At 47.9% G+C, this 25300-nt stretch overlaps 1 protein-coding gene across 1 annotated transcript in view; it reads right to left on the bottom strand.

The window, feature by feature from the left end:
• Window positions 1-2140: 2140 nt before the first annotated feature.
• The window catches only part of megf6 (multiple EGF like domains 6), a 58635-nt gene continuing 35475 nt past the window's right edge, over window positions 2141-25300 (bottom strand). The window contains exons 13-36 of the mRNA XM_061216531.1: window positions 24985-25107; window positions 24153-24356; window positions 23753-23884; window positions 22889-23017; window positions 22410-22538; window positions 21595-21729; window positions 21282-21416; window positions 20350-20475; window positions 19521-19652; window positions 19125-19253; window positions 18577-18708; window positions 17669-17797; window positions 13192-13320; window positions 12245-12373; window positions 10005-10133; window positions 9410-9541; window positions 9122-9250; window positions 8706-8834; window positions 7722-7850; window positions 7211-7339; window positions 6985-7113; window positions 5116-5244; window positions 3508-3636; window positions 2141-3173 (exon numbers count right to left, since the gene is read on the bottom strand). Coding sequence (XP_061072515.1) covers window positions 3118-3173; window positions 3508-3636; window positions 5116-5244; window positions 6985-7113; window positions 7211-7339; window positions 7722-7850; window positions 8706-8834; window positions 9122-9250; window positions 9410-9541; window positions 10005-10133; window positions 12245-12373; window positions 13192-13320; window positions 17669-17797; window positions 18577-18708; window positions 19125-19253; window positions 19521-19652; window positions 20350-20475; window positions 21282-21416; window positions 21595-21729; window positions 22410-22538; window positions 22889-23017; window positions 23753-23884; window positions 24153-24356; window positions 24985-25107 — 3113 coding nt within the window. The 3' untranslated portion in view covers window positions 2141-3117. The remainder of the gene's footprint in view (window positions 3174-3507; window positions 3637-5115; window positions 5245-6984; window positions 7114-7210; window positions 7340-7721; window positions 7851-8705; window positions 8835-9121; window positions 9251-9409; window positions 9542-10004; window positions 10134-12244; window positions 12374-13191; window positions 13321-17668; window positions 17798-18576; window positions 18709-19124; window positions 19254-19520; window positions 19653-20349; window positions 20476-21281; window positions 21417-21594; window positions 21730-22409; window positions 22539-22888; window positions 23018-23752; window positions 23885-24152; window positions 24357-24984; window positions 25108-25300) is intronic.

The following is a 25300-nucleotide window of genomic DNA, read 5'->3' as shown; positions in this document are numbered from 1 at the left end:
AACGACCGAGCCAGCGCATTTCCCTTCCCCGAATAAGCACATTTGAAAGAAATTTCATTTCTAACGCACGTTGACACAATTGATTGCAACTTGGACAGTTAGATAAACAGTGCACAATAGCCCATAGGCTATCTGTAGCCGATTCCTGTTAATTAATCCTGTTAGCTCATGAAGTTCGCTAGTTTGGCAGCTTGTCAAATAATTCGTGTATCTAACTACACTAGGCCTATCTTTATTTTCTATCGAGTTATTATCCTTTTCCTTGTGCAATTTGAACTAAAATCTTTTATTTTATTTATCTTAATACACTTCACAATTTACTTAAATAATTGCGATTTCTTAAAACGAAGCGAACTGAGAAAAGTTGTTCAGTGTTGTGTTGGTTGCCATCTAGTGGTGGGATAATGACTGATTCAGACTTTTAAATGCAAAACGCGCTTGGTCGAAGCTTTGTTTGTATTGGAAAGGACCGTCGTTTTAACCTTAATAAAATATGTGGGCTACTTTTGATATACTTTATCCTTGATATATATTTAAAATAATGGTAACCATAGCCTATAGCCGTCTACACATTGAGAATTTAATCATTTTAGTGACCAGTTTGTCCATTATAGCCGTGTAAAAATGTGCTTATATAAAAAAACAGTGCATGCATTTACACCCTTGTAGTGTTTACAGCAGCAAAGTGTGGGAGAGTTCCTAGATATTCATCTTTATGCAGGATTGGTATTTGGGTTTATTTTTTGAGGCAGCAACCAGCCTAATTGTGCAAGGCTGTTAAAATCATTCCTCCCGCACTTTATCTGAAACATGGTCTTTGTAAGTGCAAGTTCAAAAGTTGCTCTTGTGGGATCAGAGTCAACAGAGGGAAAATAATAAGCTTCCCGAGGTAGGAGACCTAAGTGATAGAAACGCTTCACTGCGAATACACGGCTAATTACACCAAAAACACCCTGATCTCATCTGTCCTGTTAATGGCTTATTTCATCGGCAGTTTCCTGCTGCGTCTCAATAACCTTGTATACCCTGCGCCAGCACACCACCCTGGGCCTCATGTTGGCTCTCTGGCCTACACAGCACTCTGACCTACTGAAGCTGTGGTCAGGCTTTGGGCAGTAAAAAGCGTCAAGCAACAAGTGCTGAGGGGTAGAAAGTAGAAAGTGTTGAGGAGTGAGTAGATTTTGCATTACATTAATAGCACTTTTCTTACACTCAAATAGCTTTACAGTGAAGAGGGGGGAAACTCACCTCAACCACCACCAATGTGCAGCACCTACCTGGGTGATGCTACGGCAGCCATTTTGCGCGTTGAGTGGACAGTAGAACACTAATTAAAGCGTAAGAGTGCTCAGTAGACAGTAAGCGAGTGAGAAGAGTGTGTTGAACAGGTAGTTCTGCGCAGTCTTGGGCAGAAGAGAGCAACAGAGTGGAGAGTGTGGAGCGGAGAACGATGTGGCCACCCAGGGCTGTGGATGGATGGGCTCTCTGGCTGTTTGACTGGAAACAGGTGTGTGTTGTGCGAGGACGAAGGCCTCAGTGATAAACATTATTGGAGAACATCTGTTCGTCGTCACGATGCGGGCCGAGGGTGTCCTGCGGCCCATCCATCAGCCCAGGGGCTGGTGTCCCCCCCCGGCCCACTCCCCCATCACTCACCCCGGGCCCGGACGCTGAGACGCTTTACTACACACCAGAAACGCCAGCGAGAGGGTGCCCATCACTCACCTGACAGGTGTCCCCCAGGTAACTGGCCCGTTCCGCCTGACCCTCCCCCCCCCTTCGGTTCTCGTTCCACCGCGGGCCCGGATTCCCTCGCTCCTCTCTTTCATCACGTCCCTGTGACAGGTCATTCTCGACCTCCGCGCCCGCCCCCCTCCTCTGTGGCCAGGGCTGGGCTTTCTGCTCTGCTGCTGATGGAGGTCTCCAGTCAGGTAGCTCCCCCCCCCCCCCCCCCCCGATGCCACATCACGCAAAATCAACGTTTAGCGCCGATTTCACTTTCGCTTTCAGTCGCAAGAAATAGGGACGGACAGGGTGTTTTTTTAAGAAACTTACGTTTTATTACTTTTTTCTTTTTTATTACAATTATGAATTGTGAAATAGCACCATTTTCCCTCGTGGGCGATCACTACATGTGCTGTGATGGTTAAAGTCCTGAGAAAAACACTGGTAAAAAATATCCTCAGTGAAACAGTATTGTAAAATTTTCCATACAGTATGTACAAATGTTGAGGTTTATATAAGAATCAGTATGTCATTTATAGATATTGACATACTGACACACCAAATACAAAAACCAAGTGATGGGTCTTATTGCAATTGTTATACATAGCTGTCTTCTACTAATTGATAACAATCTGTAAACAACAGAATATTTACACAAAACACTTAACGGGAAAGATATACAAGTACAAGGCACAGATATTAGCCCTTCAATATGGTTTGGCCCCTTCATAGATAGAATATGATATTATTTCAAGTTACATAGGTATTCACAGCATTGTTTGTGCCACTTGCAGTTGTGACAAAAACTCCTTAAAGAAATGTACAACATAGGGTAAGGGAGAATCGTTCCTTTATGCTGCTACTGTACTCGGCCACAGGAGAAGTATCTTTCAACACACTGAAGACTATTGCGGTTATTAATGGGTGATACTAGGAACAATATCCCAAAGTATTTACATGAGTAATATCTCAGTTCAGCCTACTAATATGGAGTTTATATGCCAGGTTTTGGGGGCTTGGTCTTCAGGAATTAGTGGTCTTCATTGGTGTTCAGGTGTGTGCTTTGCTATGGAGGTAGGGGGGTATGTGGCATTGAGTTGTGGTCACTGTGAGTGGGTCAGTTTTATAGCCTTTTAGGTCTGAGTAGCACTTTGTTGTCACATGCTGTTGCGCAGTTGTTTTAGTGGCAGAATAGTCTCCTTCAACGGTGAAGCCCTGTATTCCACAGATGACACACTGTGCATTAATGTAAAGAAACAGCTCTGCCCCTGCCCCCCTGTCACAGAACTGCTCTTCCTCTTTTGGTATTTTTGTAGGAGGGGATGTAGCTGCCTGGTGATCCAGAGAAGTTGAGGTCCACAATGGCTGCAGCAGGACTAGGGCTGTGAACCCTCAGCCTGACCCCCCCTGCAGCTGCGTGTACTCCTGGGTAGGTTCTGGGGCTCCCCCTAAGAGTGGAGAAAAACACAAACTCCCTTCAAATGAAGAACAAATGTTGCGGGTCCCGCTGCCAGCGCTACGCAGGCACGCCCATCTCTCCTGAAACCGGGCAGAGGGAAGCTGAGACCGCTCCCAGCCCGGTGCCCCACGGCGTCAAAATTAAAATAACTGTCAGAACGGCGAGGCGGGAGACGCAGAGACAGGAACACGGCTCGAGTGGCCGACCTGAATCCTGACAGCTACTGACAGAGGCCCTCTCCAAATCTGTTTCAGCTTTGTGCCTCGCGTGTGACGGGCGCTAGGGAGACGTATCGGTGTCCTGCTGACGGAGCGAGATGTTACCTTCTGTGCAGGTGGGCCCCATCCAGGTGATAGGGCACATGCAGCGGCCATTACGAGCATCGCAGCGCGCCCGAGGACTGCACTGGCACCACAGGGAGCAGCCAGGACCAAAGCGGTTATCTGCACAATCTGAGGGAGGCAGAGGAAGGGCATAGACTGAGATGGAATGAAAGACAGACACACTATCTTCTACTGATTATTGAGATATCTCAGGTTTTTGCCTTTAATGGTTTGAATCACATTCTTTCTTACGGCTGAATATGGTATGAATGTGTGTACATTTGTTATGTAATAAAGCTAAAAACAGCATGTTTATCCCTTGAGTAAGGGGAGAATTCGTAAGGGGAAAAGTCCGATTTATCTGCCTTACGTTTACAACATTCCGTGGAATGCGCGTGGATTCAGTTTAGAGGCGCATGCGTCACGTTTTCGCTACTCACTGTTGAACAGGCTGTTTACCGACTCTCTACACGTAACAAATCACTCAATGGCATGTGAGTAATGTTTATCTACTTAATATTGTGTATCCTATATATATATATATATAATGTAGGCTACGCTTAAAACACACGTTTTTCACCACCTAATCCTTCTGGCCCTTTATCTTGCCAAATTCATTTTTGCGATGGCACAATATTGCCGATATTCGCTCAAGCGGTGCTTGCTTTTATAAGTGGCTTTGGTGAAAATCATCTGTTAAATTACTAAATGGTAAATTGTAACCAACAGTGAGAAATGGATTGTGCTAATACTGTATGTGGCAAACGAACCAGCGTGTCTGGCAATTCGCTAAATTGCTTCTGCTACAGGATTATTTCTTACATATGGCAAACGTAGCCAAATTCACTTAGCTAGCTAACACTTGAAAAAGTTTTGCCTACGCCAGGTCACAAAATCGTGTTTCCCCTGGAGGCCACCAAATGTTCAACTTTAATCTGTTCAGTGAGTTTGTTTTGTTTAGCAGGGATGTAGCGTGCTTGAAATCAACTCGTTACTGCCAGTCAATGTGCTTGCTGTTCGGTAGGTGGCTAGTGAGCCTACCATTACCTACATTGTAAATGAATGCGCGCATGCCCATGGAACTCTTTCCCAACTGGCTTTTACACTCACGGGCATCTTCGAGTCGTTATAGTTTTTGTGAATCAGCGACATCTCTTAGAATAACTTAATAAAAATAAAATAACATAATTATTTTGAATTATGCTTTTTCCGAGGGCAGCATGCATTTTCTACAATTCAAGATGCATTCCATCAAATTAGTCTAACTCACTTCACAAATAAAATGTATTATTATTATTATTATTATTATTATTATTATTATTATTATTATTATTATTATTCAATTTGCTTTGAACACTATAAAATGAACCACTGAAATAATGCATCACAACTGAAAGTACAGTGTCTTTCATTTTCATTCTTTTCCGTGCTTCTGACGACCTTGATTAAAAATGTTGGCCTAGTTATGGCCCTAGTGGTGATACTGTTTCGAAGGGGAGTGTCATTTCAGGATGATGTGCTGTGCTCAGTAATCTCCCTGCAGTGCTGGTGATGAAGGGCACGTGAGAGTGAGTGTGAGCCTGCACAGGGCAGGAGGGGTGCCTGTACCTCTCTCACATCTGTCTCCCGTCCTCCCCGGGGGGCACAGGCACTGTCCTGTGACAGGATGGCAGGGACCTGCACCATCGCAGTCACACTGCTGCTGGCAGCTCTCCCCAAACCTGCCTGCCTCACACCCTGTACACACACACATACAAGGACATGCACATACAGACCCACATGCACACACACACACACACACACACACAGACCCACACAGACCCACACACACACACACACACACACACACACAGACCCAGACCCACACACACATACACACACACACAGACACAGACCCACACAGACACACACAGACACACAGACACACACACACACACACACTGGTCAGTCTCAATGTAGCGCACACTGCTCAGAATCTGCTCCCTGCTCCACAGCGCCCCCTGCTGAGGCAGGAGTGCACAGTTGGGAGCTGACTCACTCCGCTGGACAGGGACCAGCCCCACAGTCATACAGGCGGCAGGAATGTGCGCAGGGCCTTTCTGCATAACCAAGGGAACATCTGTCTCTCATCAGATGACCCTGTCTGCTCTCTGCACGATGAAATTGAGAAACTCAATCCTCTACTGGTCTTAACACATGAGTGGTCTGATTCAAATCCAGTATCTGTTCAGTAAAACTGGGCGCCGTAATGGGCATTTCCAGTCTGTTCAAATCCCGTTCTGTTAAAATCATCGCTCTGTCCTCTAAAATAAAAACCAGACGTTTTGAATATAGGGTTCTCTCTGCAGATAGAAAAGATTTACAATGAGAAGTGTTTACAGTTTTGAAGTCCCACAGCATTGCATTGTTTTGACCAATGTTGGTTTTAAAGTGATAGTTCATTTCAGGGGGTTTTGATATTATTTCAGTTTCAGTGTACTCATTTGTTCAGCGTTGTTGTTTGACTCAGACAGTCTTGATGTGCAGTGAAGGGTATGTTTGATGCTCACAGAGGTTTATGATGACTAACTCCCGACTTTACCACGCCTGGTAAAAAGACACTGGGGCATCACAGTTTGAGGCAGGAAAATCTGCTTCAAATCACTCCAAAAACCAGCCGAGGCAATGATGTTATGTTTCCAAAGGTTGTACATATAAACAGACTCATTTTATAGCTCTTTTTATACAACAAATTCCAAACAGAAATATCAGTTTTTATGTTGCGCTGGTTTTTATGTGTGGTATTGCTCAGTTTAGAAGCGACACACACTCTTTGCTGCCATGGACCCCTGCAGTAATGTTGACAGAGGAAGCCGTGTGACAGCTCTGTGAGTTCTCTGGTTGCAAGCGCCATAGGAAACACTTCCATCAAAAATTAAGAGAACATTTTATTTTCTGAAAATAATCGGGCAATATACACACATCCAACCTCTGAAGGCGTAATACTGCAGTACTAACTGCTGTGGAGTTACTGGAAGTGTGTTTTCTTGATTTAGACCACAAACCCATACCAGTCATTGTACAGCTGGCAGGTAATGAGAAACGTCTGCAAATATCTAAAATATCCTATTTTGCACACGAAAACTGTCTCTTCCAATTGAAAACATACACTAAAATGGAAATATCAAAAAACCCAGAAAATAAACTATCGCTTTAACATGTTTAAAAACATATTATCAAGTGTTCAATCTATTATATAGCAAAATGACACAACAAAGAGCATCCAACTAATTTTAAATGAGTTATAAGATATTTAATATAATTATACATTAAACAGTTACGTATGTATAATATTTGTGTCATATTTATAAGATACCAACGAGTAAGGGTCCAACCCATCTCTGTTCAGGAAAAACAAAATGGCACCATTATAAGTTATAATCTCTGTTCTGCAGAAAAATGGGTTTGGCAGTGATCAGGCCTGTGGGTCACACTCACGTTTCTGGCACTGAGACCCATTGAAGCCAGGGGGACACAGGCACTCTCCAGTCACATGGTGGCACACTTGGCCATTCCTGCAATCACAACGGCGGATGCAGTTCTGCCCGAAAAATCCAGATGGACATCCTTTGGAAAAAAAAGGACAAAGAAAATGTGATAAAAACTAAACACTAAAATTGAGTATTATTATGAAACTCTTGAACAGGGGTGGGAGGGCACGCACTGTGCTGGCAGGAGTGTCCGTAGTGCCCGGCACTGCACTGACAGCAGCCCGTGAATCGGTCACAGGACCCGTTGTTGTGGCACGTGCAGCTCTGCTCGCAGTTGGCTCCGTATTTCCCAGAGACACACGCTGGAAGACACAAAGGCACTCTCAGACATCCTCAGTTACACAGAAGGACTAACGTACCTTTCACCTACGGGGACATGGTGAACACACTCAGGGTTCGTCTGTAACACACTGAGACAACCTCTGAAACGCTCATCTTTCTCCATGGTAGTGGTGCCAAATCACGTACCATGGTGGTACCCCTGCTGTTTTCACTAATTAACACAACTTCAGACCAGAGATGATGGAAATAATTAGTGACATCAGCTAGTGTAGTGATTGGTTGAAATGGAAACCTGCAAACTCTCTCTGCATAGCACTCTGTGGCACCAGATTGGCACCAGATTGGCACCGCTGTTCCATAGTCTGTTTGGTGAACCTCTCACTCAGCAAAGCCAGTCCTCACCCGTTTCACAGCGAGTCCCGGTCCAGCCCAGCCCACAACTGCAGGTCCCGTCCCGGGGGTCACAAACAGCCCCGTTCTGACAGGCGCAGATATGGCGGCACTCTTCTCCATAGCGCCCCCTGGGGCATGCTGTGACAGGCACAAAGCACAGTCAGCTCTTTTAGTGCTGGAAACACGCATTTACACTCCTGATATGATAGCTTTCTGGTCAGCCGTACATGCACACACACACACACACACACACACAAGCGCACACACAAGCACACACACACTCTGTCTCGCATACACACACACACAAACACACAAGCGCACACACACAGAAGCACTAACACACAAGCACACATGCAAGCACACACACACTCCCTATCTCACACACACACACACACACACACACACACACACACACAGAAGCACAAAGACACACACAAACACACAAGCAAACACTATCACACACACATTAACACAGACCCACTCATGCACACACTCACATACACGTTTATTTTTGCAGCAGTTAATTATGGTGATAGTAAAGTGGCCTAATTTGGCAAGGCAATAAAAGGATAATCATGTTTCTTTGGGTAATTTAGATACCCAAATACTTTGATTCTCCTGTTTATTTATTTGTTTCTTTGCCAACTCCACTGACACAGGACATGGAAAATGAGCTACTTATAGGTTTGTGTAAACATTAAACATAGGAACATAAGCAGGGTCACGTCTGCAGACGCATGTGAAGCACGAGGAGAAAGCATTTTTCGGAGCCCAAAAACCAGCGCAACCACTGATAAAAGACCAGATCAAAGATGCAATTTAGGGTTTCTGGTTTCCTGGAAAACACGGCTGAAACCATATTCCTTCAAAGAGGACAAGGGAGAATTTCCTGGCTAGTTCCTGTGGCTGCCATTTCCAAAATGAGAAAGCAGCGTTTAGTTTTAGCCTGGGTTGAGGTTGTTGTTTTGGTGTTGTGGTCGTGTGGCTCAGCACCTTGTTGACAGGACTGTCCCGTCCTGCCTGGGGCACAGACACACCTCCCTGTCACTGGGTGGCAGTGTCCCCCATCACCACAGACGCACAGCAGGGCACAGTCTCTTCCGTAGTATCCGGCTGGACATTCTGAGGAACGCACAGACACCCAGAGTGTACTAATCAGTACTAATCCTAATAGAAACAATATATGATAGATAGATAGATACTTTATTCATCCCGAGGGAAATTTTAGGCATCCAGTAGCTTATACATACACACATATACACACATATCTCACACACATAAAGATAAAAAATAAGGTGCTATGGTAAAAGTAAGGTGCTATGCTAAAAATAAGGTGCTATGTTAAATAAATTGTGTGCAATGGTGAATGTTGCTGGACTCCCTCTTTCAAAGAACGTACTGACACTCACCTTGGCTACATTCGGCCCCAGTGAAGCCAGGCCGACATTCGCATGTGCCTGTGGAGGGGTCACAGCGCCCCCCGTTGGCACATCTGCATTTCTCCCTACAGTGTAACCCGTAGGTCCCCACCTGACACCCTGGGGGTAGGGAGGTATAGCATACTGTTAAACTGCTTCATACAGACATGAACACCTTCATACTGCTTCATAGAGTAATGTATGCTGAAACCACGATTCACAAGAAATCACTACCAACATATCACAGCAACAGACTGGTCTCTATACGGCCGCACTTACTGAGTTTGCAGTGCTCTCCATGGTAACCAGGTTGACAGGTGCACTCCCCTGTGGCTGGGTGGCACTGCGCATGCTCCCCAGAGCATGTACACAGTTCTGTACAGTTGTGACCAAATGTACCAGTGGGACAAGCTGCAGAAGAAGCCAAAAAGAGCTGTTAAACTCGCACTCACACGTGCACACATACACACACGCAAACATGCACACACACATGCACAAACACATGCACGCACACACTACACACACCTGTACACACTCAAACGTACACACACATGCACACACATACACACACACACGCACACACAGTTACACACACACAGAGACACACACATGCAAACATACACACACAGGCGATAAATGCTGAAACACTCAAGTGTGTGTTTTCACATAACCGCAGCACTTAGTGCAGCAGCGTGGCCAGCAGATAAGACAGCACCAGACTAACGGCCCATTACAGCGCTCTCATTAAGCGCGTCTGCATTCCTCAGCATTATACTACAATACCTCCCTGTTTTACTCGCCAGTTTGAGTGTAACGTTTATCAGATGTTAAAGCATGGAAAAAGCCTTGTGTAGAATTGGAGAGAGGCGCTCACCCTGTGTGCAGCCCCTCCCAAAGTAGCCCGCAGGGCACCCGCACACCCCCGTCGCATGATGGCAGGACGCCCCGACCGGGCACTCGCACCGCCGAGTGCAGCCGCTCCCGTAAAACCCTGGCACACAGGCTGGAAGAGAGAGGCGCACAGTTTCCATTACTGTCCAGCCATGACTGTGAACACAGCACACACACTCGCACACAAGCACCCACTACACGTACAGAGATTTAAATGAACAGCACGGGAAATGGTGAGGGGACCAGTGAAGCCAGGGGCTAGTTATATATGCAAGTGACCGGGAGAGGGATGTCCCAGGAAAGGAGCCAGACCTTCTGGCTACCCGTGTAGCAAGAGGCGGTTGGCCTGCCTCTTCATCCCGGACAGGTGACTAAGAAGGGTGGCTCAGGAAGATTTCCAGGTTTAACACGCTCGGTTAACCAGGACCTGAGTGACAGGAACCTTCACCCCCTCTCCTCCTCAGGGAATAATAGGGGCTGGTACCCTAGACAGCAGTGGAAGGGCGAGAGCCCAGTGGAGGAGACAGGGAGGGGGTTGTGGGCGTACCCACGTGAGCGCACAGGACCAGGAAGCAGGGTTCCTTCAGCCAGACAGCGCAGACCCAACAGTGAGATTGACCGTGTTCCTATTAGAGGCAGGCAGTCCAGTAACAAAGTCAAATGCAATGTGGGACCAAGGACGTCGGGGTATAGATGGAGAAGACCTCTGGGGTGCTAGTTGGAGGCTTTGGATCTAGCACAGATGACACGTACCGCCACATACTCTGTGGTATCCTCTTTAATGGTGGGCCACCAGAACTGACAGGTGAGTAAAGCTATAGTGCGTGCAGGCCAGAGGTGAATCATGTGCCTAGGACAGCAGCTAGGAACAGACCATCTCAGGGACGTATAGGCTATTAGGTGGGGCATTTCTGGGACCTGGGTCCACCGCAAGGGCTTTCCTGGTGAAATTCACACTTCTCTGCTTTGACAAATAGTTTGCTCTCCAGGAGGCAATGTAGGACCTGACGGACATGAGGGGCAGAGGGTAACAGTTCTTGACCATAATGTTGTTAAGTCCCCGGTAGTCAATACATGGGCGGAGGGTTCCGTCTTTTTTCCCCACAAAGAAGAATCCGGAGACAACAATGGGCAGATGATGCCCGAGGCCAGGAACTGTACTGATTCATGGTGGCAGTTTTGGGCGCAGGTAGGGAGCACAATCTTCCTCTAGGCGCAGGTCGATCGCGCAGTCATACAACTGGTGAGGAGGCAGAGAACTGGCTCAGGAAAACAACTGAATGCCTGATGCAGATAATAGTACTCAGCAGGCACTCTGGGTAGGTTGATGGGTTCCTCGTCACATAGAGGCTGGGGTTTTCCAGGCCTGACCGCGGACTTCAGAGTGCTATACCTCCCCAGAACCAACGGTACATGAGACTGCTTCATGACATGAAACACCACCTCCTCCCAGTGGTTTCCAGAGGACTTCTATGAGGCCGGTTACTCTGTGGATCTTGGCCAGGGGTTCAAAGGTGAGCGAGCTGGTGCACGTGTGTGCTCAGCTGGGATGTCGGAACCCCCATGCACTGGACCAAGTTTGGACAGACAAAATTAGTGTCAGGTCGGAAGTCAATGAGGGCTTGGACAGGGAACAGAGCGCCCTTCCGAGCACACAGGATGTGGTGGGTGTCAGGGAAACGCCCCACAGATGTCCGGTCAAAAAATGTCTTCATCTCAGCAGTGATGAAGTGGTTGCCGAGTCCAGAATGCAGACTCGGAACTGGTAGAAAAGTGAGCTTTATTTTTGAGGTAAGACAGTCCAGGTTCAATAGCCAGCAAATGGGAGTAACACAACAGTTCGTTGTGACAGGCGAGGGCCAGAGGAATGGAGAGCAGATGGGGCTTGGAAGGATGAGAAGGGTGTAGGACCATGGGCTGGGTGATGGGACTGAAGCAGGACGAAAGAGCTAGGAGCAGGCTTGGAAGCGGGACAGGAAAACATGGGAACAGGAACTGGGACATCAAACGCGAAAGAGCAAGACCATATAGCACAGAACAGAGAAACCGCAGGGCTTAAACAAGACTAATGAGGAGACAATGAGGATCAGGTGAGTGGAATGAAACATGACGTAAGGCAAATCAGGTGCAGGGGGTACAGGGAAAACTGAAAGGACACAGAAAATACATATAAACGGGAAACTCAGAAATAGGAAACAGAGACACGGGACATGACATTCTCACCTGTCTGACATTGATCCCCAGTCCACCCCGGGAGACAGGTGCACTCTCCAGTCTGTCGGTCACATGACCCTCCGTTCAGACATCCACAGGTCTGTGAGCATCCTTCCCCGTATCGCCCCTCCTCACACGCTATAGCAAAGGGAGTGGGAGACTAAGGGCACTGTATCCTGCCACGTATATATGCATGCATTGACTCCCATACTCGTATCGCATGCTCTTAAACTGACACTAACTGCACTGACACTGAGCCTATAGGAAATTACCCATCCTGCTATCTGAGAGTTTAAAGATGGTCGCATTTTTAGACAGCTTAACATAGCTTATTGAGACATCTATGTGCTGTGTTTTTAGAGGTCTTTCGTGGCTGTCTGAGACACCCCTCACTAATTGGGACTGGTCTCTGTGCTGCTCACACCCCCACCCCCCCACCCCCCACACAGCTGCAGCGGCCGCTGACAGGCTCACAGGTGGCTCCGTTGTCACAGTGGCAGGTTCGGCTGCAGCTCTCCCCATAGCGCCCCCTAGCCCAGGCTGCGAGCAGCGCACAAGGTTAACAGGCAGCACGGACTACACAAGGCTGTGGGAAAGTGCCTCTCGCCCGTTTAAAACGAGACGCTGATCTACACAGCCACATGACCGGATTCATTGCAGCCCACAGAGAGACTGGTGGTACTAAAAGCCCTTTTCCAAGTTACTGTTTTTAAATCTGGCCCGATACACACGTGGATGTATTTATCCGGAATGTACCCTAATTAACGATGTGCACCCCCTTCCCTCCCCTCTCAAACCAAACCCACATGCACACATCCCAAAACAAGACATGCAGGATATCATTACGCAGATAATTGTTCACGAACACATTTGCAGCATATTTTAAGGGGAAGGATGCCGTGATGGGCCGAGAGTGCCTCTCTCACACCCCGTTTTAATGATGTGGGATGCCTTACCCAGAGTGCACTGGGCTCCGGCCCAGCCCGCGGTGCAGTGGCAGGCCCCTGTGATGTGGTGGCAGCGGGCACCGTTCCTGCACTCGCACATCTGGCCGCAGTCGAGGCCGTAAAAGCCGGCCGGGCACGCTGAGAGCCAACACAGAACATCCTCTGGTTAGGACTGGATGCTAAGCCCAGGAAAAGCGGCCAAGTCTCTGAAGCCGCTCTACCACCGACCAACAACATAAAAAACCGCCGATATTAAAGTGGGCCTGGCTCTGCTGCTCGTTTGGGAAGCGTCAGCACTCGTTAAGTGATCTCATATCCACCATCTGCCGAGTGTCCGTGCCACATCAGAGGCCGGGCGGCGGAGGGTCCCTCCCGCCGGGGCGAGAGAGAGCGGCGTAATTAGAACACCTGCTGAGTCCGCAGTCCTGTCGTCAGGACCCGCCAGCCCCGCCCCGTAAACAAAGCCAGGTTACCGTTTAAACCGAGCGCCGCTGCGGTCGCTCAAGTCTGGTTTTCATTGGGCGGCGAGCGATACGATCTGACTGTTAAAATGTTTCTCCGCAGAATGCGAAAGGCGATACGGAGCGGTGGGAAAAAACAAAAAACGGCGTTTTCTAAACGCGCGTCTCGCTCCGGCTTTCGCTGAGCGATTGGGCGAGTGATTGGGTGGAGGTGCGGAGGTCTTGGCGTGTGATGCAGCTCATTTCCACATGTGAGCAGAGATATCGGACACGTTTGGGCGACTCGTACAGACGGTTTCCTCGCAGTGAGAGGGGGAGAGGGAAACCGACCCCAGAGTGATGTGTCGTTGTGTATTTAAGGCCCGCACTCTGACAGCTTCCTGTCTCTGCCCGGGCTGGTTGGTGGTTGGCGCTCGCCTCACAGGCCCGTGTCTGACTGAGTGACAGTGGCGGGTCCGATCGTGGGTACACACAAGAATGTCTACAGCTGGGACTGAGCGCTTCAGCATCAGCCTCACCCGTTCTGTGGCCATGACTGCCTCACTCACCCGCTTGGCTTTACTCCCCAAATGTTCACTGAAGTGATTTCAGATAGATGACCATATATCAAGACTGTCAGTGAAGTGCTGCATTAGTGCACTGACAAAGGTGCTATCATCTGTCTAACTTGGTGTGCCTGTATGTGTGCTTCTGTGTGCATGTGTGTGTGTGTGTGTGTGTGTGTGTGTGTGCTTGGCTGGGTGGAGAAGATTTGAACATCTGGACAGTAAAATGCTAATCTCAGTCTGGGGGTGCTGTGTCTGGTGCAATGATTGTGCTGATCTAATCATAAAACTCACTGACTCACATAACACTGACAACAGACAACTTCTCTCAGCACCTCCACTGTGAGAACCGCAACCATCAAAGGGATCAAGGATTTTACTTGGAAACTGCATTTAAGATGGGTTGGGGTTTATATTTTTAAAGGAAAAGTATTTGGATATACTGTATTTTATGTGTCTACAAAACAGGCAGGACTGACTGTACTTGTTCTCTTTGAGAGATGGATTACAAAATAAACTGTTTTTAAATATGTAGATCCTAAATTGAAAATAGAATGATTTTCCATGTTGGTTACTGCAGCAAAGATGAGGGAGGTTAGTGTATGAATATGTTTTTGGAACTACAGTACGTAATTGTTGAGACTGCAGTAATCTGCTTGGCCAGAGGAGGGCACTCTATACAAGGCTCTTGTTCATTATGCATCATGCAGAGAATAATTCTGTTCCTGAGAGCATGAAAGGAACAGAATAGCAAAATGAAGTTGGATAAACTCATAAAACGGTCAGTCTCTTTATCTTCACAACGCTTTGTCATCAGCGAGGGCAGACCTCTCTGTTCTCCTTGTGAGGTTTTTGTGTAATGATTTGACGGTTGTTACATTAAGTCTCCACATGCTGAGGTATCAGTGCAGCAGACTCCAGATAAAACAAGCTGCTCTGGAGGCAGATTATTTCCAGATCTTTAAAAACTGTTATTTTAAACTTCCCGCAGTCGGCCTAACCCAGCGGATTACTTTGCCACTTACTAGACTTCCTGTCTGTGCCGTGTGGAGAGGCCTTTCAGAACGGGCCGGCGTTGACAGTGAAACGCACATTACATCACACCGCCCGATTACTGGGGGCTAGTGTTTAACCCAGTCATAAGGAGGCAGCCCCGCCCCCCCGACCAGCACCATAAAACAGGGCTAAAGTTACAGTGCAGAACACCAGACACACTGCCCTGTGGGGAAACTGCCCTGTTATCGCTTTTACACTCTGGTCACTTATCAAGCTACATTTCTGGGGACTCAGTGATTTCCTACGAATGTAAAATCTGAATAAATTAGTGATAGGTATTTTGCATTTTTGGCCAAGTGGAATAGCATGAGCAAGAAGCACAATGACCAAGGTATTAATGATGTACAGATGATGACTGGAGCCATGGGAAAAAGTGGTTTGTCTGATTATTTATGTCACGTGCTGGACACACTCTTGGCATTAGAATATTTATTACCATCAGTACTCTTTAAAAACTCACTGCCAACCAATCTAAACTCTTTTTTAAGTGAAAGACCTTTGCCCTGTTATGAAGTGTACGGGTGTGTAGGGAGGTGTATAGGTGTGTCTGTGATAAGGACTGGTGCGAGAGGTGTACAGGTATGTGTGAGAGTTACAGGTTTGTGTGCAATATGTACAGGGGTTGTGTGTATGTGTGTGTGTGTGTGTGTGTGTGTGTGAGGTAACTGGAGTACAGGTGTGTGTGTCACTCACCTCTCGTTGAGTACAGGTGTGTAACTCACCTCTCTCGTTGAGTACAGGTGTGTAACTCACCTCTCTCATTGAGTACAGGTGTGTAACTCACCTCTCTCATTGAGTACAGGTATGTAACTCACCTCTCATTGAGTACAGGTGTGTAACTCACCTCTCTCGTTGAGTACAGGTGTGTAACTCACCTCTCTCGTTGAGTACAGGTGTGTAACTCACCTCTCTCATTGAGTACAGGTATGTAACTCACCTCTCATTGAGTACAGGTGTGTAACTCACCTCTCTCGTTGAGTACAGGTGTGTAACTCACCTCTCTCGTTGAGTACAGGTGTGTAACTCACCTCTCTCGTTGAGTACAGGTGTGTAACTCACCTCTCTCGTTGAGTACAGGTGTGTAACTCACCTCTCTCGTTGAGTACAGGTGTGTAACTCACCTCTCTCGTTGAGTACAGGTATGTAACTCACCTCTCTCGTTGAGTACAGGTATGTAACTCACCTCTCATTGAGTACAGGTATGTAACTCACCTCTCATTGAGTACAGGTGTGTAACTCACTTCTCTCGTTGAGTACAGGAGTGTAACTCACCTCTCTCGTTGAGTACAGGTGTGTAACTCACCTCTCTCGTTGAGTACAGGTGTGTAACTCACCTCTCATTGAGTACAGGTGTGTAACTCACCTCTCTCGTTGAGTACAGGTGTGTAACTCACCTCTCTCGTTGAGTACAGGTGTGTAGCTCACCTCTCGTTGAGTACAGGTGTGTAACTCACCTCTCTCGTTGAGTACAGGTGTGTAACTCACCTCTCGTTGAGTACAGGTGTGTAACTCACCTCTCGTTGAGTACAGGTGTGTAACTCACCTCTCTCGTTGAGTACAGGTGTGTAACTCACCTCTCTCGTTGAGTACAGGTGTGTAACTCACCTCTCTCGTTGAGTACAGGTGTGTAACTCACCTCTCTCGTTGAGTACAGGTGTGTAACTCACCTCTCTCGTTGAGTACAGGTATGTAACTCACCTCTCATTGAGTACAGGTATGTAACTCACCTCTCATTGAGTACAGGTGTGTAACTCACTTCTCTCGTTGAGTACAGGAGTGTAACTCACCTCTCTCGTTGAGTACAGGTGTGTAACTCACCTCTCTCGTTGAGTACAGGTGTGTAACTCACCTCTCATTGAGTACAGGTGTGTAACTCACCTCTCTCGTTGAGTACAGGTGTGTAACTCACCTCTCTCGTTGAGTACAGGTGTGTAGCTCACCTCTCGTTGAGTACAGGTGTGTAACTCACCTCTCTCGTTGAGTACAGGTGTGTAACTCACCTCTCGTTGAGTACAGGTGTGTAACTCACCTCTCGTTGAGTACAGGTGTGTAACTCACCTCTCTCGTTGAGTACAGGTGTGTAACTCACCTCTCTCGTTGAGTACAGGTGTGTAACTCACCTCTCATTGAGTACAGGTGTGTAACTCACCTCTCTCGTTGAGTACAGGTGTGTAACTCACCTCTCTCGTTGAGTACAGGTGTGTAACTCACCTCTCTCGTTGAGTACAGGTGTGTAACTCACCTCTCGTTGAGTACAGGTGTGTAACTCACCTCTCTCGTTGAGTACAGGTGTGTAACTCACCTCTCTCGTTGAGTACAGGTGTGTAACTCACCTCTCATTGAGTACAGGTGTGTAACTCACCTCTCTCGTTGAGTACAGGTGTGTAACTCACCTCTCTCGTTGAGTACAGGTGTGTAACTCACCTCTCTCGCAGTGGGTCCCGGCCCAGCCAGCCAGGCAGGTGCAGGCTCCGCTCACATGATCACAGCTGGCCCCATTCTGACACTGACAGGCCAGCTCACAGCCCAGCCCATACCTGCCCTCAGGACACTCTGAGAGAGCATCATGGGAAATGTAGGAATCCATTATGAAGCAACTTAAAAGCATGCACACTCTGAGAGAGGATCATGGAAAATGTAGAAATCAATTATGAAGCAACACATAAGCATGCATGCACACGCACAAACATAGATACACACACACACACACATATCCCATTTAAAGACAGGCTGAAATGGAAATTAGAGCAGCACTATGCGATATGACATTCTATAAGCGAGTGAAATGGATCTTTCAGGGGGATTTTTGGAGGGGGGGGGGGTGGATTTGACTGAGGTTAATTGAGGAGGGGGAAGCAGAACTGTAGCCTATGGCACTGGGTGGAAGAAAATATATTTTGTGTGAAAATTGTAGTATTAAGTATTAAAATTGTTTGGAACATATACTTGTTCCTATTGTAATGACATATACTCAGCTCTGCCACTAGATGGCAGTGTTTCTCTACATACTGTGAGAATGTGTTCTGAACTAACTGCAGGCATCACTCTGTTGTGGACCCTGATTTGACTTGATAATTATTTAATTAGGTCTACAGGTATATCTGTTTATGACCAGAGCCTTAAAATGCTTCACAAGCTTAGCACAGTTCAACATAACTGCTTAAAAGGGTTTTGGGTTTCCCCAGTTTAAATTCCCATTGTACAATCACACTGTCACAAAACACACTGCACTTTTAAATGGCTATATCCATAGTAAAGTTTGATCCATTGATTTTGGCAGAGCTGCAGTGGGGAGGTGGAAGACATGACGGGAACAAGATGGCGGCTCTTACTGTGCTCACAGTGGTCCCCGCTGTACCCCGCCTCGCACGCACAGTGCCCACTCACAGGGTCACAGGTCAGGGCACGGTTGGCACACTGGCACAGCCTGGTGCATGCCACGCCCCAGTACCCCACCTCACATACTGCAGCACAAGACACAGGGGCACACAGATAGGGAATGGGTCTGGGTGAAACAAGTTCATGTGAAATTTTGTGTGGAGTATTGTGGCTCAGAAAAATGTCGGTCTATTTATGAAGTGTATGCTCACCAGCAGTAAAGCACATAAGACAACAATTATGCATCTTAATATGGAGCACAATGTGCCAGGGTGTCTTCAGCACCGCTGGTACTTCTTTATGTTTCTTGTGTCCAAATGGTATAACACTATATTCATCCATGTACTGAATAAAGCAGCTCTATTCTCGCTGTGTCAAACCGGTTCACACAGTATTGGCTGAAGTAGGTAATGTAATAGGCAGGTGTAGCATGAGCTGGGTTTACAGTACAAAGTGGTGATGCATGAAGGCGGCTGAGGTGTGAAAAAGAGGCGGGGCTCACAGGTGTTGCAGTGGCGGCCGGTGCGCCCTGGAGGACAGGAGCACTCCCCAGTGGCTGGGTCACAGCGGGCGTCTGCGTGGCAGGTGCACAGGTGTGCGCAGTCCTGCCCGTGACGCCCAGAGGGACAGGCTGCAGGCGAGAGGGGCAAGGGTTCGAGGGGTTTGAATTAGAGCGAGACCGACTTACAAATGAGACTTTCTATGTATAGTTTTATGTATAGAAAATATATTAAATACTGTATATAAAACAGCAAGCCATAGTTTATATAAATCTGAAGGACATAAGTTTGAAGAATTGCCTGCATAAAAAAAACCCCACAATGTGATAGAGGGTTATAGGTGTTGGTGATTTGGCTCCCTGTTCTAGAGGCTGGCACGTGCTGATTGGCTGACTCACTGTTGTGGCAGTACTTTCCGGTGAACCCTGGTGTGCAGACGCAATGGCCTGTCTGTGTGTTGCAGGACCCCCCATTCCCGCAGGGGGCACAGGGCAGCTGGCAGTTGATGCCCCAGAATCCTTCAGGGCAGTCTGGGGGGCGGTGGGAGGTAGATGAGAAACCTGAGAGCTTCCATAGTCTTAAATCCACTGAGATAACGGCTGTTTTAAATTAACCCACAACAGGACCTGAAAGCAAACGTGTTCTAGCTTTTTTTTGTTTGACTCTTTTGCCCCCGAATGGTTTTCGGCAGTCTGGTTCTATTCCGTGGTCCTGTTGGAGTCATCAGGCCAAATCCCATTTTGACAGTTATATCTTATTTCTGGCCATACTGCGGTAAGGACTTCCACATTATCACAGGGTCATCTGGCCCACTCAGACACACCAACTGCTGTGACCGAATGGAAACCTTTATTACTATAACTGCCAAAGCTGCTGCTGGAAGGGAGAGAGGGAGAGATAAAAGTGAGGGATGATAAGAAGGAAAGGGAGAGAGAGAAGGAATGAGAGGGAGAGATAAAAGTGACGGATGATATGAAGGAAAGGGAGAGAGAACTAGTGCAAACTCTACTTACTGATTTTCTTTCTCTTCTAACCATAAATACTGTGGTGATATGACTGTAGTATTTCATAAAAATAAAGCAGAGAACGGGAGAAAGGATAGAGAGAAAGAGAAGGGGAGATGTGGTAGAGCCCATACAAGATGGAGGTTGGAAGACGGGGGATATCAGAAGAGAGGCAGTAGCGCAGTGGTCTCATGTAGTCATGGACGCTCGAGACAGGCCTCACCGTGCTGGCATGTAGACCCAGTCTTCCCAGCAGGGCAGATGCACCGGCCAGTCTGGGGGTCACAGGACGCACCCCCGCACTCACACTCCTGCTGGCAGTTCTCTCCAAAGTGTCCAGCTCCGCAGGCTAACCCAAACATAGCGAAAGAGAGGAACAGAGCTTACTAACCCTAACACAGCGAGACGAGGCCTCCATTCACCATGGTGTGAGGTTTCAAATGTATTCTGAGATGCATGTTTTATGGTTTATTTCTCCCCTGGAGCCTCAGAAGTCTGTTTTCCCAGGGTGTGGATCCCTGACCTGATCTCTATTCATTTGAAAATAGAACAGAACCCAGAGGACCTGGACCCCTGGTCTGCTTTAAAGCAGACCCAAAAGGTCTGGACAATGCATTAACACTGGAATCTCTCTGAGTGCTATCTCGGAGGGTCTTTGGGGAAATGGTGTTATGGTAAAAACAGGAACTCAGGAAAGTTATTAAATATTTCAAGCCCCTTTGAGCAAGGACTCCCCGAAGTTGGAGAAAAGACAACTTTCCAAAAGCAGAAGGAAAAAAAGAAGGTTGAACAGACGGAATGTATGAACAAAATCACATCCTGTAAACACAAACACGCCTGCACAAGTGCCAGCTTGTCACTTCAGTTTAATCTTAGCAGAGAAGTGTGTTGGGGATCCAGTAGAGCAGGGGGTTTCAACCTTTTCTGATCCAAGGACCCCCACCCAACCTCAAAGGCATCGAAGGACCCCCATCATCAGTTATAAATGGTTATATTTAAAAAAGCCTTACGTTTTTTAAAATATGTTCCTAAATCTGCAGTCATTGCATATCAACACTGGCCAGGGACCCCCTTACAGCACTTTCAGAGGACTCCCAGGGGTCCACAGACGCCCCTTTTGAAACCCCCAGCTGTAGAGGAAGTAAAGGAGCTCACCTGTGTCACATCGCTCCCCGTGGAAGCCTGGGGGGCAGCTCTGTGTGCAGAGGCCGCTGTGGGGGTCACACGACACCCCGACATCACAGTCACAGCGCTGTGCGCATCCGGCCCCGAAGAACCCCGAAGCACAGCCTGAGAGAGAGAGAGAGAGAGAGAGAGAGGGAGAGAGAGTGAGAGAGGGAGAGAGAGTGAGAGAGTGAGAGTGAGAAAGAGAGAGAGAGTGAGAGAGAGAGAGAGGGGTTACTGTCACCGCGGGGGCCGTGACGACGGGGCCAAACGCTCACAGTCGCCATCTCCGACCCACGCCTACCTCTCTGACAGGCGTCGCCCTGGAAACCAGGCTTGCAGGTGCAGGTCCCGTTCTTGGCGTCACAGCCCAGGGAATTCTCCACCGTGCACTGGCACTCCTCTGAGCAGCCTATGCCGTAGCTCCACCGCGGGCAAGCTGAGAAACGCACACACACACACACACACACACACACACACACACTCATCAGTACCATGCTGGACTCACATAATACATTACCATTTACCATTTACATTTACATTACGTAATACATTCATCTTACTCATCTTAGTGCCATTTATTCTCTCAATATAAGTATCGTCAGTTACATTAATGATGAGTTACATTGATGAGTTTTTATGAGTCTGTAATGTATCTTCAGGCTGTGATAAAGAACAGTGTTTATATAATGCCTTTGATGACAAGACAAATAGCTTTGGGCACCCATATATGTACACTCAGTGAGCACTTTATAAGGTATTTATTCGACTTTTGTGTGTGAAAATCCCAGGAGATCAGCCGTTTCTGAGATACTCAAACCCCCTTGTCTGGCACCAATAATCATTTAATGGACAAAGTCACAAGCTGGTGTACAGGTCTACCTAATAAAGTGCTCACTGAGTGCACATTTGTTCTGCACTCTGGCTGCAGTGTGTATGTAAAGTGCGCCCTCTGGTGGACATGTAATTGCAATACACCCTCAAACTGTGTGAAGCTTATGAAATTGAGCTACTTGGCTGAGATGTGTGTACGTCCAGCAGTGGAGTGGTAGTCAGGAGTGAGAGAGGAGAGTGATGTTGGCGGTGCAGGCGCAGATGCAGGTGCAGTGTGTGACTCACACAGGTGGCAGAACCGCCCATACAGTCCCGGGGCGCACAGGCACGCCCCGTACAGCCTGTGACAGCGGCCGTTGTTGGGGCACTTGCACCGACGCAGGCAGTTCTTCCCAAAATACCCCTGAGGGCAGCCTGTGAACAATGCAGCCACAGCAGGGATGGGTCAGACAGATGTTTAATACCCTTTGTGCTACAGCATTGACTCAGGGAACGAGCTCCTGCTCCTATTCGGAGCAGTCCGGATGTGTGTGATGGCAGTCCAGTGAATTGTAATGGGGGGAGAATGGGACTAAGCAGACGGCACATGGTGCAGGTTAAATGTAACCGGCGCTTGTCTGGAGCAGGCACAGCTGTTGCAGTAATGAGAGGGGCCGCTGCGGAAACAGAGCCGAAATGGCGGTAATGAGGGGGACCGCGGCGGCTCGCCGTTTGATTTCCGCTTTGGAAGCGCGTCTTCTCAGCGGGCGGGAAGGGGCCCCTACCGTCCTCGCAGAACGTCCCCTGGACCCCCGGGGGGCAGCGGCACCTTCCGGTCACGGGGTCGCAGGAGCCGCCGTTCCGACATCGACAGATACTGTTACAGGAGGGGCCGAACGTGCCCTGTGGACAGGCTGGAGGGAGGGAGGGAGGGAGGGAGAGGGAGAGAGAGAGAGAGAGAGAGGGAGAGAGAGAGAGAGAGAGAGGGGAAGAGGGAGGGGAGGGGAGTGCAGGGAGGAGAGGTGGAGGGATGTGGAGATTGGACAAGAGAGGGAGAGGTGGAGAAGGGAGAGGGAAACAGATATGAAAGTGAATAAGGTGATGGAGGACAGACAGACAATGGGAGATGGAGAAACGGACATTGTAACAAAAAGAGAGAAAGTTGAAAAGCAGACAGACAGAAGAATGGTGGTAAGAAAGATGTAGTGCATCCACAGTGCTTACAGAGCCCATAGGATGTTTACCAGACATACTGCACTGTACAACACTTTACAAATTCAGCAGTCAGGTCAGTTACCGTACTTGTATACTGTTGTTAATTGCCACAAAAAACACTGCTTACAACAGAAAACCAGCCCATTTGATGGAAAAACTATAGCCTGGCTCATTCATTGTGTGATTATGTAATAATTGTATGATGTTTCAGATTTCAGAGCACATAACCGGTGCCACACACAGGTATAGAGTTCGCAGTGGTGGTGCAGTGCCACACACAGGTATAGAGTGTGCAGTGATGTTGCAGTGGAGACTTGCTGAAGGCACAGTGGACACATAGAGCTGATGTAATGATCTGTGCAGTGTTTATGCAGCAGGGATATATGATGGTAGTGCAGTGCTGATGCAGTGGTCCTGAATGTAAGCACACTCACTCTGATTGCAGGTGATGCCGGTCCATCCAGGTAAGCAGTCACAGCCATTTCTGTTTGGATTACACAACGCCCCATTTTCACAGTCCCCACAAGTCAGGCTGCAGTCATCACCGAAAGTGTCATCCAGACACACTGAAGGAAACACACACACACACACAAACACAAACGTTTTTTTCTGAGCGTGTTTGAGTTGCTAATACAGGTGTTGACAGGCTAAGAGCAGTATAATAACAGAAGCCTGACTGACAGGCGAAGAGCAGTGTAATAACAGAAGCCTGACTGACAGGCTGAGAGCATGAGAGCGGTTAAGAGCAGTGTGAGAGCGGTTAAGAGCAGTGTAAGAGCAGTGTGAGAGCAGTGTAAGAGCAGTGTAAGAGCAGTGTAACAGCAGAAGCCTGACCGATCCGGCTGAGCAGGGACAGCTCCCCCCGCAGGTGCTCCCGGGGCTCGTCCTCGTCCTCGTCCTCGTCCTCGTCATTGAAGGTGTAGTGCAGGAGCTGGGGCGGTCTGCGGAACAGCAGGCCCGGCAGTCTCACCACCTCCAGCTCCTCCTCCTCTCCCTCCTCACCTTCCTCCTCTTCATTCGGATCACTGTCGTAAAGAGCTGGACATACACGGCTGGGTTTAGAGTCTTTCAGACATAACAGATTTTAAATGCATCAAATATTTTGATCTCATATGGTGCTCTCATAGACTCCTCTATGCTCTTCTAGATCTGGATCCAGAGAGGGTAGATCTGCATGCTTACATACACTCATGTCCTAATAGATCTAGAGATGGCAGGTCTGCATGCTTACATACACTCATGTCCTAATAGATCTAGAGATGGCAGATCTGCATGCTTACATACACTCCTGTGCTTATAGAACTAGAGATGGCAGATCTGCATGCTTACATACACTCCTGTGCTTATAGAACTAGAGATGGCAGATCTGCATGCTTACATACACTCCTGTGCTTATAGAACTAGAGATGGCAGATCTGCATGCTTACATACACTCCTGTGCTTATAGAACTAGAGATGGAAGATCTGCATGCTTACATACACTCATGTCCTAATAGATCTAGAGAAGGTAGATCTACATCTCCAACCCTGATGAGAACCATGAGACAACCCTCTCCAGCCCTGTGGCCCCACATCGACCCCTCTGTCCCTCAACCTGCACTGTGCGACTACTGAACCGCCCCAAACTGACCCCCAGACCCCCTCCTCCCTCCGAACCAGTACTCACGAACACACGAGCGCTGGTTGTAGTCCAGACGAAACCCTACTCGACAGAGACACTCGAAGGTCCCCAGGGTGTTCACACAGAAGTGCTCACAGCTAGAGGTCTCTGCCAAACACTCATCCACGTCTGAAAGAGAAAGGCATGTTAGCCGACCCCCGAATCCTGGCTTCCTGAAAGAGAAAGGCATGTTAGCCGACCCCCGAATCCTGGCTTCCTGAAAGAGCTACCCCAGCTATCCCAAATGTCTCCTTGCCGTCTGAATGCTGTAAACCATCTTTAGTGCCGCTTAGCCTTCAGCCGCAAAAACCTATGACTTTAT

Source organism: Conger conger, chromosome 13 (assembly GCF_963514075.1).
Source record: "Conger conger chromosome 13, fConCon1.1, whole genome shotgun sequence".
NCBI lineage: Eukaryota > Metazoa > Chordata > Actinopteri > Anguilliformes > Congridae > Conger > Conger conger.
The sequence above is the reverse complement of the archived record's forward strand: the minus strand, read 5'-3'. Positions and strand labels throughout refer to the sequence as shown.